The 14,303-nt window shown below is 46.9% G+C and overlaps 1 protein-coding gene across 2 annotated transcripts in view; it reads right to left on the bottom strand.

Annotated features, from left to right (window-relative positions):
- The window catches only part of ASB18 (ankyrin repeat and SOCS box containing 18), a 62,639-nt gene extending 48,749 nt beyond the window's left edge, over positions 1-13,890 (bottom strand). For both annotated transcript variants that reach the window (XM_082630208.1, XM_082630209.1), the window contains exon 1: positions 13,666-13,890. In XM_082630208.1, the coding sequence (XP_082486334.1) occupies positions 13,666-13,870 (205 nt within the window). In that variant the 5' untranslated portion in view covers positions 13,871-13,890. The remainder of the gene's footprint in view (positions 1-13,665) is intronic.
- Positions 13,891-14,303: the final 413 nt, after the last annotated feature.

Below are 14,303 nucleotides of genomic sequence, written 5' to 3'. Positions count from 1 at the left end.
TCCTCAAGTCCTGAATATACTTTTGTAAAGAATATTTTGGGGACTTATAAGCATAATGTTTTGCCCATGGGAAACAAAAACTGGTTATCCATACCAAGTCTTATAGCGTTGGTAGCTAACAAGAGGGAATTTTTGCAAAAAAAAAAAAAATCCACCTTCAAATGATAATGAGATATACAAATGGTAATGTTCAAATGGTAATTATTATTTTCATGTGATATCAGGATCTTTGCATCTTGCCATTGAATTGAATGATTTCCTTTTCCTCAGAAGCATCTGAGGATGTGCTCTGGTGATGTTCTTTGGAACAATCCAGCAGGGCCTGAAATGTGGGGCTGGTGTGTTTGTCACAGGGTCAGGCTGGTTATGCAGGGCCGTGACTGCCCATGTGTTTGGGCCACGAGGTAGAGTTTCCTTGTGCTTTTGGGAAAGGGCAACTGTGCGGATTCTTTCCTAGGCCATTGGGCAAATGTCTAGCTTCCTTCTGGGGTCAGGCGTCCAAGTAAATGGGCGCACTAGGGCAGGAAGTCATTCCCCTTGGGGACATGATGAGATTCTGATTACTTTCTCAAACAAACTAATGCATCCTGTTATCCAGATCAATATTCTGCTTCCTACCCGAATTGTTTCTGTAAATGGCCATGGACTAAATCCGACGGACTAAATTCAACGTTCCCGCCGCCTGGCACTGCCCCCAGGTCTTACCGCGGATTTACTTTCACACCTTTTTTGACCCTCACTCTCCTTATTTAATTTCTAAAGCCCACTCCTCCTTCATCCCTACTCCCTGTAGTTTTTTAAAATTACAACAGTTTTTCAAACTTACGGTTACCAAAGGGGAAAGGTGGGGTGAGGGATAAATGAGGAATTTAATCTTAACATATACACACTATTACATACAAAATTGATAAACACTAAGGACCTACTGTATAGCACAGGGAACTATGTATACTCAATATTTTGTAATAACCTATATGGGAAAAGAATCTGAAAAAGAATATGTATATACATGTATAACTGAATCACTGTGCTGTACACCTGAAACTAACACAACATTGTAAATCAACTATACTTCAATAAAAAAAAGAAAATACTACATAAGTGAAAGAAGCAATTCACACAAAAAAATTAAAACATTTTTTAAAAATAATAAGCTGAACTGGCATGTAAGGCTCTGCTTTTAAGAGCCCAGGACACACCCACCCACCCATTCACCAGAGTCAGTCACACAGACATTAACATCCAAAAATATTAACGTATCCTAACCTTCTCTCCAAATAACAATGTTAGCACAGCACACCTCATTTAACAAAACATTAAAACATTTTACTTCCTCAGATCAAGTGTATCTATTAATAATGAATTAAATTGTCTGTACTCATTTCACATTATTGAGAAATCTCATTCCCATCATGTGGAAGAGTACAATACTTGGGAAAACACCTCGCTAACTTATTTTCCTGACAGCGCTACCCAGCCTGGTGCAGATCCTGCAAAGCAACACGGTCACTTCTCATTACGAATGCCATCTCATCCAAAGGTCAAGTGCTGCTTTCATCAGGGCCCAGGAGGGCTTTTCCGGGAGCTCATAAGCAAAGGTGCCCTTGAGCACTGCCATCCTCTGTGGCTGAGCGGGAGATGGGGCAGCCCGGACCTCGGCAGGCACAGCCACGAGTAAACAGCCCTGGAAGGACACTTATAGACTCTGGTGATGGAGCTGGAAAGCATCTTATTGAAGTTCTCCCTGATAAAGTGACGAAGTTTCTTTACAACTGTCATGGGGATTTAATTACATGATAAAATTGCAGCTCCTGCCACTTGAGACAAATTGCCTGTTCAGACTGATTGTTTTTTATGAATCTCACACAGGGAGCAAAATACTTCTCTCCTGAAGTTGGTTTGGTCCGATGGTTATGCCCTATCATCCTTTACTTCCCTTCTAGAAATGAGAAGTTTACTGGTCCTGTAGTTGAGGAGGGGGGTTGCTCCTGGTGGAGTCCTTTGGTTACTTTGCAAGTCTGCACAGAGCACAGCGAGCCCAGTGATGTCTGATGCATTTAAAGTTCATTGTCCTTATGTTTCGGTTTGCAAAGAATGAGAACTTTGAATTTCCAACAGAAAAATAGGAAAAGGGCATGATAAGAAATAAAAATGACCACTAAACATATACACAACATCCATTTTTACTCATTAGAAATGCAAGTTAAAAGAAGACATCTTTTTTGCCTATCCAATTGTGAAAGATTTTTTAAAAATCAAGTTTTGGAAGTGTTTAGTGAAACTGATATTTTCAGAGTTTGCAGGTGGAAGGGTAAATTTCTATACCATTTGGAATTATTCTGTATGGAGTGTACACATAAGGGGTATTTTTCAGGTACTAGAGGGCTATGGAGATTCAGAGTAGAAATCCTTGCCTTTAAAGAGGGTTACACTTTGTGGGAGAGACAGACAAGGCAGTTGTTAGCTGACAAGTGGAGTGAGATCACTGATCGATAGGGTTCCAGGTGTGAAGGTGAGAACGCATCAGGTAAGGTATCAGAGTGACAGGAAGTAGGGGTGGGACAGGCTTTCTCCGAAGGTGGCATCTGAGCTAAGCACACAGGGAACTGAAGGAAAAGATGGCTCCTGACCCCTGAGGGTGTATGTCTCCTCCTCTTGGCCTGTGGTGGGGGATGAGTGTCCCATTATTCTGGGCTGAGCAAGAGGCAGGCAGGCGTCCCTGGCCTCAGGGCTGTGTTGGTGGGGCCCAGGGTGCAGTCTGGAAGGTGGGTGCTCGGGAGACCAGGCAGCGATCAGGCAGGCAGAGCGGGGATCTGGGGAGGATGCAGAGAGCAGGTCTGAGGGATCAGAGCCAAGGTGCACGGCAGCCCAAGACCTTTGGTGGACACAGAGGTGTGCTGCCCAGACCCCACTGTTAGGGAGGACTTGTTGCCCCCGCTGTCTGCTCCTTCTGGGTAGAGAGGCGTCTCACTGCAGAATACGCTTCTCGAAGTGACAGATCCAGTGACTGATGGGTACCGGTAGACAGGTCCTGCCACTGTGACCCCATGTGGGAAAACCGTGATACGTGGATCAAGCTCCAAAGCTCCCCTTGGGGCTGGCCGAGGCATGGCGGGGCCTGGGTCACTGGTCAATCCCTCTTTCTCCCCTCCCCCTCGAAGGTGTGCATCCCCAGCAAATACCCTGCAAGGCAAACGGCACCCAACTGTGAACCCCGAGGCTCCTGGGCCACCTGGAAGGATGGGTGGGCACGTGAAGACAGGAGATCAGAGATGGCCTGCCCCAAGGCCAAGAGGAGAGAGAGGGCTTGGGGGTGTCACTGAGGCCTGGTTCGGACCAGGGTTTCTCAACCACATCAGGTGAAGGACCAAGGATTTTTTTTTTTTTTGGTCCCAATTTGTCACAGAGTGATTCTCTTTCAAAATACAATTAATTACAAGAAAGAATAAAATGGAAAAAAAGGCATAATTATAAGTCCAGTAATCACACACGTGGGTATTATATTAATTGTCAAATTTCTGTCAACGTTTCTAAATGTTTACTGTCAATTTTCATGGCAAACACTTTGCAGAGCAACCCCTACTCCCCACTGAGCTATGAGTAGCATCTTTATTGATCAGAGTCCCTGGAGTACAGGGTGGGTGAAGGATGTGGGAGAGATGGTGGGGTGGGTTAGTTCACAGCACATCTTTTGGACTCTTGGACACCTGCTATGAAATTGGAACTGTACATTGTTGGACAGGGGTTGCCAAGCCTTTTTGTAAAGTGCCAGATAGATATTTTACGTTTTGTATGTTATATGGTCTTTGTGGCAACTACTCAGCTCTGCCATTGTAGCATGACAGCAGCTATGGACACTGTAAATGAATGAGCAGGGCCCTGTTCCAGTAAAACTTTATTTATAAAAACAGGTAGCCGGCCCTAGGGTCATAGTTTGCCGACCTTTGCTGTAGGCAGTAGGGAACGACTGCAGGCTTGTGAAAAGGAGAGTTACATGCACCCCCAAATAGGAAACTGTTATTGCATCTTTTTCTCTGCATACCTTTTCCCCTCCCTTCACTGCAATGAAACGTGCTCTTTATTTTCAAGGCAACTTTGACTGAACAGCAGCCAACAGTGTCCAGATACCAGGCACACATTTCTCTCCTGTGATGCCTATCCTGCTTTGGGTTTGCTAAACTTCTTGAATCTGTAAGTTTATATCTTTCATCCAATTTGGGAAATGTTTGGTAATTATTTCTTTAAATATTTTTTCTGCTCCATCCTCTTTCTTGGACATTAGTTGAATGTGTCAGAACTTCTATATTGTCCCACAGTCCCTGTTCATTTTATTTTCAATCGTTTTACTTTCTGTTCTTCAGGCTGGATACTCTCTATTGATCTGTTTTCAAATTCACTGACTCTTTCTCCCATCATCTTTGATCTGCTGTTCAGTCCATTATTGACTTGAACAAGGCCAGCCCTGGCCTCAGGGGAGGTGGGGAAATGTTGTTTTTTCTCCAGCTGGGCACATGGTGTTGTCATAGGGACTTTATTGGTAAAGGAGGAGGGGGAGTGGGTGTGTGCAGCTAGCCATGACTCCTGGCACCAGTCTCTCCACCTCTATCCTTCCTACATATGTAGGAGTTTTTCATTTTTTTTCCAAATTAGATGATCTCATTCCATTGCTGAGTGGCTTCTCACTGCCTTTGCATATAAGTGTAAATGCCTATGTCTAGGATTTGTGGCCTCACACAATACAGTACAGTCTCAAAGTACTTGCCCAGATATTCCTCCCTCTCCCCTGACTAACACACCCTATTTCCAGCCAGGTCCGACTTCCCTGAGTGCAGACTGTGTGCTCCACATCTGCTCCCTTTGCTCCCTCAGTTTGGAATAACTTCCTTTCCATCCCAGCCTGTCAAGAACACGTTCGTCTTTCAAGGGCCAACCGAGGAGATTTTGTGTCCTCCATATGTTATTTGATCTGTTAATATTTATTACACACCTACTATGTGCCAGGGTGTGGTGATTAGGACAAGCCCAGACCCTGTTCAATATCCAGCTGTTGAATTTGGTATTTGGTACCAGGCTATAGGTAGTGCATTTGCCATTTCCAATTCGTTTCTTTGGAATGTTTATCCTCAGCAGAGTGCACCATTGCAGGAACCACCGTCATCCTTGAAAGGTAGAAAAGCCTCTTCCCTCTTATCCTCATTTCTTTTTGTTCTTTTGAAACTCTCCGGTGTGCTGGGGAGCGATGCTAATAGAAGTATGTCATCAGCATACATTATGTCTTTATTAGCCTGTTTCTCAATTTTGATTCTGAAAATATCCTGATTTAGCCTAATTGCAATTTCACTGTGTTCCTCAGGCAGTGACGGTTCATACTGGGGGAGCTGAGACTTGACCCTGTTGGATTTTTCTTCCTGTCCATATGCTTTGAAGCTGGACCATTAGCTTGAAGGCATATATCTCATCTCACCACAGCAATTCAACCTGCTCCTGGGGAAAAAGAGCCTAGGGTGTGTGTCTGGCAGAAAGCAAAGGAATAACTTCATTCTAGGTGGTGGGAGATATTTTTCTGAAGCTAAAACAAGGCTGCTGCTGGAGCCATTTTATTCCTAAATAATTTAACTATATTCAAAGATAATCTGATGTTATTGTAGGAAAGTGTATTTCTAATAAACTCCACTTGATCTGGGTGAATCAATTCAGGCAGTGCATAATTGAGTCTGTTAGCAAGGACTTTAGCAAGAATTTTGCAATCAGCGTTAATTAAGAAGATGGGACAATAATTTGTGCATAATTCCGGATCTTTTCCTGGCTTGTGAATCAAAGTAATAAGAGCAATGCTCCGGCTGGTGGTGGGATGGTGTCATTAGGTGCTGATTTATAAGTACTTAGAAAGGTTTAATTTCATTTTGCTTCGAGCAGGGTCTCCCTGCCCCCACGTGCTCTGATCAGGGCTGCAGCCGAGACGGCAGAGCTCTTGCCTCCCCATCCTTCCCTGTCATCACCGACCTCCTGCTCCCCATTTTTGTTTTTATTCTGCAGCCGAGTGCCCCGTTCATTCATCCATGTTTTTTCTTAATACTCTTATTTGAATGATTTGAAGCGATGGACTCCATGCTATTGACGGTGTGTGTGTGTGTGTGTGTCTGTGTGTGTGTGTGTGTGTGTCTGATGTAAAGTCGAACGGTTGTCACAGCCTCAATAGGGACATTTTTCATGGATCTTCCTGCCACACGTCTCTGGGTGGGTATGTGTCAAGAACCCTTGACTACAAGTCAGAAAACATACCCGGTTTGTGTGCTGCTCCTAACTGGCTGTTGCCCAGTAAGGGAACACATGTGAGCCTTGGTGTCCCCATCTGTAAAATGCAGCCATAAGACAATGACAGGCATTAAGGAGTACCAGGAAGAGTTCTGGATTTCTACCTCCTCTGGCTGTGGCATCTGAGGTGTGGAACTCACCCTCTCTGAGCCTCATTTTCCTCAGCCGGGAAAGTGGGAAAGACAATAGCCCTTGGGAAACGCATACCTAAGAGAAGTGCTCACTGCATGTGATTCCTCCATCTTCGCCCCGACTTGCGGTTGGCTCCAGTGCTAACAAGCTCTGGTCTGTGGACTTAGTCTCCTAACAATCAGAACAAGGCTGGCCCTGTGCAAGGCGGCTGGTCTTTGGTGATTCGAGCTCGGAAACCAGCCTCCCACCAGGCGATACCCTCCCTGCCCATCTGGCCTGGAGCCAGTCGTTCCTTTGAGGTTGGGACCCAGTCTACACAGGCCTCTGCCAGGGTGCACGACACCTGAAGGTGTTGTGGCAACGGGGTTTTGTTAATCTCCATAAACACAAGTCGTTGTTCTTACAACCCTAGTTCGTCCCTTTTGGAAACACGCTGAGAGATGACCCCACTGATCCCATATTTTTATTTTTTTATTTTTTATTTTTTTTGCAGTACGCAGGCCTCTCACTGTTGTGGCCTCTCCCGTTGTGGAGCACAGGCTCCGGATGCGCAAGCTCAGCAGCCATGGCTCACGGGCCCAGCTGCTCCATGGCACGCGGGACCCTCGCGGACCGGGGCACGAACCCGCGTCCCCCGCATTGGCAGGCGGACCCTCAACCGCTGCGCCACCAGGGAAGCCCCCATATTTTTAAATGAGGAAATTAGGGTTCATAGAGATGGACTGACCACACAGGTTCAAGGTTCAAGACCACTCGGTCTGTGGGAGAGCCAGGGTCACCTCACCGTTAATCTTTTGCTGTATCCATTACACCAGCAACGTACACACACTTGTCGTTGGTTCAAATGTGAGTGCTCCAAGGCAGGGGTTGTGCTTACTTAACCGACATTCAGCTGTTGGGTTTTCCGTGGGTGATGTTCCCCTCCGCACACAGGGACGAAGGGAGTAGGTGCACCTTGGATGGCACAGCACGCTCAGCGTCAAGCTGGTTGAATGAATGGTTAAATTCTGCCAACGGACCCACTGGGTCTATCTATGTCCATCCCACGATCACCCACACTCGTTCCCCACCTATACTTGCTGCTGGGTGAGATCTCTTAATAAAAACCCAATTAGTATTTCTTTAACTTGCTTCCAGATGCTTAAATACCACTACCCCAAACACACCACAATGCCTCTGGTTTTCTATTTCAATCAAGAATTCAAGTAGCATCTTGACTTGTATATAATATATCAGCAGCCAAATCATGGAATGCTGACATCCTTAATAATAGCAATTAGTAATCAGTTGTTTCTTAAGTAGTTTGATTACGCCAGTTACCAAATTGTACAGTTGATGCATTTGGGGGGCAAGCGGGATCTCACCAACCCCCCCACCCTTCCCCCTCCATCCTTTCTCCCTTGCTGGGTGCTCACTGGTTAGTGGGCTGACAGGCATTGTGAAGAGGAGGGGATGAATAATGCCGCTCTTGCTAATATTCAACAATAGAGACTTGCCTTTAGCAGAAAGTAGAATTGAATCTTTCTTTTCAGAAAGACTCATCTGAGTCATGTCTGTGGAAACGCAGTCTGTGTCCACCTGGGGGGAATGTTAGCAAAAGAGCTTGGCCAACCCATGCAGCCAGGGCACCCAGAGTTTGAGCCCTTATCAGGGCTAAGCCCCTGAGCCAGGCTCCGGATACCAGGCAAGGGTCTTGATCTCGATGAGGCCATATTTGAGAATGAAATATTCAGTGGGTATAAAAATTAGCCCAGTGAGGGGGCTTCCCTGGTGGCACAGTGGTTGAGAGTCTGCCTGCCGATGCGGGGAACATGGGTTCGTGCCCCGGTCTGGGAAGATCCCACATGCCGCAGAGCGGCTGGGCCTGTGATCCATGGCCGCTGAGCCTGCGCGTCCGGAGCCTGTGCTCTGCAACGGGAGAGGCCACAACAGTGAGAGGCCCGCGTACCGCAAAAACAAACAAAAAATCAAGCAAAAAAATTAGCCCAGCGAGGCTGTGTGTTTTGGAAACTGATGGAGACTGAGGGCTTTGTGCTCTTGTGGAGGGAAGTGGTTGTGGGTCTGTGGGTCGGGTGTGCAGGGGGGCCCTCTTGTGTGGGGTCTGGAAGGAGGGCATGGCCTAGGTGAACCGAGGAGGCAGGGGAGGTCCTGACACGCCCTGGGATTTGGGCATAACCTTCCTGGCAGGAAGGTTCTTGTTGGGAGGGGGTAGGTGGGAAAGATGGGGGAGCAGATTGTGGATGAGCTGGGGCCTCAGCTCTGTTCCCCTCATTACACACACACACACACACACACACACAGGGAGAGAATGAAAGAGATTGCTGTGCCCCAGTCCCAGGCCTCCTTTGCAGGAGAGCAGGTGGCTTCACAAAGGCACAAGTGAGTTGCGTCTTTAGGGGAATCCTGATTGAGGACCACTCTTCTGCCTCGTGGCCAGGCAGGGAGGGTACATTCTGCACTTTGACCCATTATCTGCTGAGGCTGAACTTTTCAGTTCCTTTGCCCTCTGCCCTCCTTAAGGCGACCCGTGTATACCCGAGGGGTTCTCCAGAGCAAGTCATTCCTGCCATTTTCTTGGCTGGTACCTCTTTCCCCTATGTTTTTATTGTGATGTGACAAGGCTGCACAGAAATAAATAATACTTATTTTTTCTGCCTATTTGGTGGGGGTAATAAGCTCGCACACAAGCACGGGGATCTCGCTGAGAGAAGCAACGTCCTTGTATATTTATGTTGACAAGCAGAAAGAATTGTTACTTTTCTTCTTCTTATTTTTGCAAATTGTCATCTTGTGAACAATGCTCAGCGTTCTTTGAACAAGCGTTGCCCTTGGGATGGACAACTTTTCCTCCCCTTTCCCGGAAAAGCCTTTCCAGCCTGACCTTTGGCCTTGCCTCCTCCTGGCCGGGGTGGGCACCTGCAGCCCCTGCCCCTCGGGCCCGGCCCGGTCTCCTTGGTCATCATCATCCTGTCATCTTCACCCTCCTCCTCAGGAGGACTGAAATTCCAGTATCCATTCCCAATGTGGGCTTCCCTTCAAGGGGCTGCTACAAGTTCTGACCCCTCTGCACGCATTCTAAAGACCCCACGTGTATGTCTGAATGCAAACAGCTCTTGCTCCTCTCAGGGCTGTTCCCCCATGACTCACAATTACCCCTCGAGAAAGAGCCCATTCACTCTCATACTCAGGAAAAAGGAAGCCTCGCTCCATTTTAGGCTGAGACAGTGAGACTTTGGGATCATGGCCTCAGAGAAGCCTGGAGATGGAAGGGACGTCAACAATGATCTGAGCCAGCATTGCCCAAGGCGCATCTGCAAACCACCCGACCCCCTGGTGGTGGTGAAGCCATAGCGAGCCTTTAACCTGCCCTTGCGTATTCTCTGACAGCGTGGTTCTCCAGGGACCTCTCCCGTGGAGCTTTGCTCAGGGACCTCTGCTTGGGAATCACTAATGGAATCTCATGAACTAGTTAATAAGTAAAGGCACTGGCTCAGAGAGGGGAAAGTGACTTCCCTGAGGTCACACAGCTCATTGGTGGCAGAGTCCAAGCTTCCCTCTGGAGTGTCTCACTCCAAGGCTACTTGAGGCACCTGATAGCCTACCTGTGATGACACAGGCTGGACTCTGAACTCCTGGGAGGCAGTCCTGTGTGTTATTCCTGTTTCTAGTCTCCCCTCGTTACTGCCAGGCTCACAGCAAAGGCGCAAACACTGTCACAATCACAGAGCCCCCTGATTTCTGTCTGGATTGGTGGCACCGTCCTCCACTCACCCCCAACCCCTTCCCAGCATTTCTCAGCTTTGTCATTTCTCGCCTTTATCTCTGTGTCTACCCCACTCTCTTGGTTTAGACCCTGTCATCTCTCACTTGGGTGACTGCTTTCAATCACCTCCTAACTAGATCTTGTTTCCTAACCTTTCTTGTTTCCTTCAAATCCTACTCTCACGTTAGCCAGAGAGGCGCCCCCCCCAAATGCAGGTGTGAGCGCGCTGCATCTCTACCCCGGTTTCAAGCCCAGCCTGCTTCTCCCGCAATAAAATCATTGGTAACAGTATGTGCCCTAAGGTCACAGGCTTAATCATTCAGTTACCATCATCCTGAAACAAAAACGACCCGAACAAGCCCAAGTCCTGACAAGATGTCAGCAGCATTGACCTGTTCTTGCCCTTCTGAATTGCGCCATTCGACAGGGAGAAGTAGATACGGATGTGATTTAGAACATACAGGTTCTTCGTGGGAGGGAACGGGACACTCTTAACACAGATTTCACTGGTTTCAAGTGTTTAGTAAAGTGGTGGGGACAGTAAAGATGGTGCAGGGCAATTAGTAATGTGAAAAGAAATGATATTTTATTTTTTGTTGGAAAGACTAGATTTTTATCTTGGATTAATAAAAAATATGTTATTAATACTGAAAGAAAAATACTATCTCATCATTAGCTTTTCATGTAGTTCATTTAAAATAGTAAGATGTTACCTGTAATTTATATTAATGTGTAGCACTGATGACGTGTCCTACTGTGAAAACACTTATGCTATTTAATAAATGAATCTAAAGAACAGATTAGGGCTGTTGTTAAAGGACAAGAAATGATATTTTAACTCAGGGGCTCCAAATACACAAATCCCCAACCTGCTGGGAAGGGTCTGTAAAAGGGGCTGTGATAAGCGGGCACTTGCTCCAGTCAGAATCCCAGCAGAAAGCAGACGGTGCAACTCCAGGGCGTAGCAAAGGCGGGGAGGGCTAGGGGAGCCAGCTGGGGTCCCCAGGACCACCGTGGGAGCCCCCCTCCCTGTGTCTGAAGGGGCAAGGAGGGAGGTAGGAGGTGCCACCCAGGAGCTGAGCCTTCAGCCCAATGGTGAAGCCAAATCACAGCGATGATCTGGCAGGGAGGGGTCCCCAGAGCAAATACCCTCCCCTCCCCGCTCCTTGCAGCACCTTGTGTTAGCTACACCCAGTGGGGGTCAGAGAGCATGGGCCAGGATGATGTGGTTCGTAAGAGCACCTCATGGGCAGGCACTGGGCAGGGGGCAGGGGGCAGGGTGGGTCTGGAGTGCACATGCAAAATGTAGAGTTCAACACTCCTGGCCAAAGCGCAGTTTAGGATTTCAAAGTCCCCTCTGCACCCCAGGGCAGGCTCCTGGATTGTTGCGTGTACCAGGTGCTGTCTTGGTGAGGACCCCCGCCCATCCAGGCAGGGCTAAGGTCTGAAGAGAGGTGTGGTGCTCTCTGGGCTCATGCCTCCTGGGCCGTCACCCTGATGGGGGCCCCAGATATTAGGAAAACCAAGGAAAAGAAGAAGCAGGAGCTGGTTTCTCCCTCAAGCCTTCTGCAGCTTGTTTACACCACCAGTGAGAGGCAGCGCCGGGCGTGCACCCACATCACGGGGGACTAGAGGGGTGGTCACCCCCTTAGAAGTCCCAGTCTCTGGTCTGTGCCTCCATCACATTAAAGCTCCACTCGCCAGCACCGATGTCCCAGGCACGTTCCCTTTTGGTGTCCTTCCTGGATGTGTGAGCATGTGTTTGTGCACGTGTGTGTTTGTGCCTTGTGTGTGCAATGGAACACGTGTGTGCATGCACTCACATGTGTTGGGAAGGAGTCTGTCTAGTGGGGGGAGGGGAGCCCTGAACATGCTTTAGGAGTCAAGACTAACGTTGTGGAGGGCACATCTGACAAGCTAGAATTAGCACGATGCAATGAAAAGTTAAGCTCTGGTCAGGGAAATCATTTTCAGCAAATATGACGACGGGATTATATACATGTTATGTGAAGGAGACCTAAAAAATGACCAAAAAGGTATGAAGAAATGAGGAGATATTGCCCAAGGACCTGACTAGACAAGGATCCACACGTAAAAAGGTCTACAAAGAAAACCCAAACCCTACAGATAAGACTTGGTTCTGAGCAGTAAAGAAACGATGGGGGGAAGGGGAAGCTGGGAAGAAGTGAGAGAGAGGCATGGACATATACACACTACCAAATGTAAAATGGATGGCTAGTGGGAAGCAGCTGCATAGCACAGGGAGATCGGCTTGGTGCTTTGTGATCACCTAGAGGGGTGGGATAGGGAGGGTGGGAGGGAGACGCAAGAGGGAGGGGATAGGGGGACATATGTATATGTATAACTGATTCACTTTGTTATACAGCAGAAACTAACACACCATTGTAAAGCAATTATATTCCAATCAAGATGTTAAAAAACAAACATAAAAGGATGGGCGAGCAGGCAGTGGAGAATGACCAGAGCGCACTTACTAAATTGGAGATTTAAATATGAATATTAACCACCCATAATGTTCAGGGTGTGACGTGACACACACTCACTACAGGAGGAATAGAAATCCTTTCAGAAAACAATTTGGAAAATTTGTTATCCTTGTCCCAGTAATACAGCTCCTAAGAATTTATCCTAAGGACAGAACCCTGAATAAGAACAAAGTATATGAATGCTAATAAAGACCCTAATTATACCATTACTGATAGCAGTAAACATGTCAACACATGGCCCCCTCTTGTAGGCATTGGGTTTAAGTATTGTGTCGTTAATCACCTCAATAGGTGACTGAAAGTAAGAAGACATGTAGCAATATGGTAAGTACTTTAGGTGTATTAACTCAACAGAACAGAACGCAAACTTATTATCTACCACACGGTTAGAAGTAGAGGAAATTTACACATGCAAATAGACTAGCTGGGAGAAAAGTGGAGAAATGAAAAGAGGTGCTGGGCCCGGATGGTGGTGCCACGGTTTAATTTTTCTCTTTTTAAATTGTTTGTATTGTACTTTAATTGTTGCCTATGTAACATACTGTGTGTATATATACGTGTGTGTATGTGTATATATATAGACATATAGTGTATATCATAGTATAGATCTATATATCATAGTATATATATACATATTTACTGTGTATATATTTACATAGTATATATATATATTTACTATGTACTGTATAGTAAATACAGTAAATATGTGTATATGTATATGCTATGATATATATATACTATGACATATACTATGTATCCATATATGGATATATAATAGGTACATGTATATATACAGTAAATGCAGCATGTGCGTATGTATATAAATAAGAATCATACAGCTGGGCACGTATCTTTCGCCTTTTTCAACCATTTGCCCTTCCACCCCCGAATGTTCCCCACCCCGACCCCGTGCACACGATGGGAAAGCAGCGGATTCATCGCAGTTACCTAGGAGCACCCCGGGGGGCAGCTGGGCCGAGGGGTCCTTCATCCAGTCGTCGTTGGCCAGTTCTATCAGGGCGTCCACGTGCCGAACTTCAGTGCAGATCAAATCCCTCACTCTCACCTCATCCCTGGCTTCCAGGGCTGGCTTCAATCTATTTACGAAATCCGAGTTGACCGGGTAATCGGGAAGGCAGTCAGAGATGGACATTGTGATGTCGTTTGTGTGTTGACCAAACTGCTCTTCTTCCTAACTGAGTCCAAAGTCAGCAGCTGGCGGAGAGGGCTGCGGGCGTGTCTATAAATAGAAGAAACGTGGCTCCAGTTACAGCCCTGGGAACGGCCGCCCGCCAGCTGTCCTCCCCACCCCCTTCCTCACAGGGAGATGGGAATTAATCTCCCCAAGGCCTCACTTAAGGATCATTCTAGAGACGGGGGCAGTAGACCTGTTTGTGAGTGGGAGAAGCCGAGGGGACAGCGTTTTTTTTAAAAAAATCTCTTGTCGGCACTGCTGATCAACATCTTCTTTTATCAAAGTGTGACTGTGTCCTGAAACTTTAAAATCCTTTTCCGGAGCCTGGGCTTGCAACCTCTGTTCTGTTGAAAGGAACATACTGTAACGTTCTACACCACGTATTCCTCCT

This window comes from Mesoplodon mirus (genome assembly GCF_964341445.2).
Source record: "Mesoplodon mirus genome assembly, chromosome: 8".
NCBI classification, from domain to species: Eukaryota; Metazoa; Chordata; class Mammalia; order Artiodactyla; family Ziphiidae; genus Mesoplodon; species Mesoplodon mirus.
The sequence above is the reverse complement of the archived record's forward strand: the minus strand, read 5'-3'. Positions and strand labels throughout refer to the sequence as shown.